Source organism: Galeopterus variegatus, unplaced genomic scaffold (assembly GCF_000696425.1).
Source record: "Galeopterus variegatus unplaced genomic scaffold, G_variegatus-3.0.2 Scaffold267, whole genome shotgun sequence".
Lineage (NCBI taxonomy): Eukaryota > Metazoa > Chordata > Mammalia > Dermoptera > Cynocephalidae > Galeopterus > Galeopterus variegatus.
The window spans coordinates 635,048-635,589 of record NW_007726378.1 but is presented as its reverse complement, the minus strand read 5'-3'; the positions used below and the strand labels follow the sequence as shown (position 1 = coordinate 635,589).

General features: G+C 68.3%; 1 protein-coding gene across 1 annotated transcript in view; it reads left to right on the top strand.

The window, feature by feature from the left end:
* EIF3B (eukaryotic translation initiation factor 3, subunit B) overlaps window positions 1–542 on the top strand; it is a 26,839-nt gene that overhangs the window by 431 nt on the left and 25,866 nt on the right. Inside the window, exon 2 of the mRNA XM_008566756.1 lies at window positions 47–275. Coding sequence (XP_008564978.1) covers window positions 47–275 — 229 coding nt within the window. The remainder of the gene's footprint in view (window positions 1–46; window positions 276–542) is intronic.

The following is a 542-nucleotide window of genomic DNA, read 5'->3' as shown; positions in this document are numbered from 1 at the left end:
GGCGGTCCCCGGCCCGGCCGAATCGCCCTCGCCGCCGCCCGCCGAGGAGCCGCCCGAGTCGCAGGACGAGCCTCTCTCCCCGGCGCAGAGCGATGGCCCGAGGGAGCAGGCCCGGGACGAGCCTGCAGACAGCCGGGCCCAGGCGCCGTTTGAGGAGGCAGGCGGGCTCGAGGGCAGCGCGGCTGAGGCCGAGCCCCGGGCGGTGGAGAACGGTGACGCTGACGAGCCCTCTTTCAGCGACCCCGAGGACTTCGTGGACGACGTGAGCGAGGAAGGTGAGTGGCGGCTGAGGCCGGGGTGGGGGCAGCGAGTGGCGCGTGAACAAGTTACCTTGTTGGGAAAAGTTGTCAAGCTGCGTCACCGGTTCGTGCATAAGTTTCAGCGGAGGTGTCCGTGTGCTCCTAGGAAGTCACCGAGGGAGAGTGAGTGGGTGGGTCAGCACTTTCTACTTTTTTCCGTGTGTAGTGGGGATGTTTTGTGATCGCCCGGCAGGCAAATCTTTCCAAAAACGGGGGGGGGGGGGGGGGGGGGGGGGGGGGGGG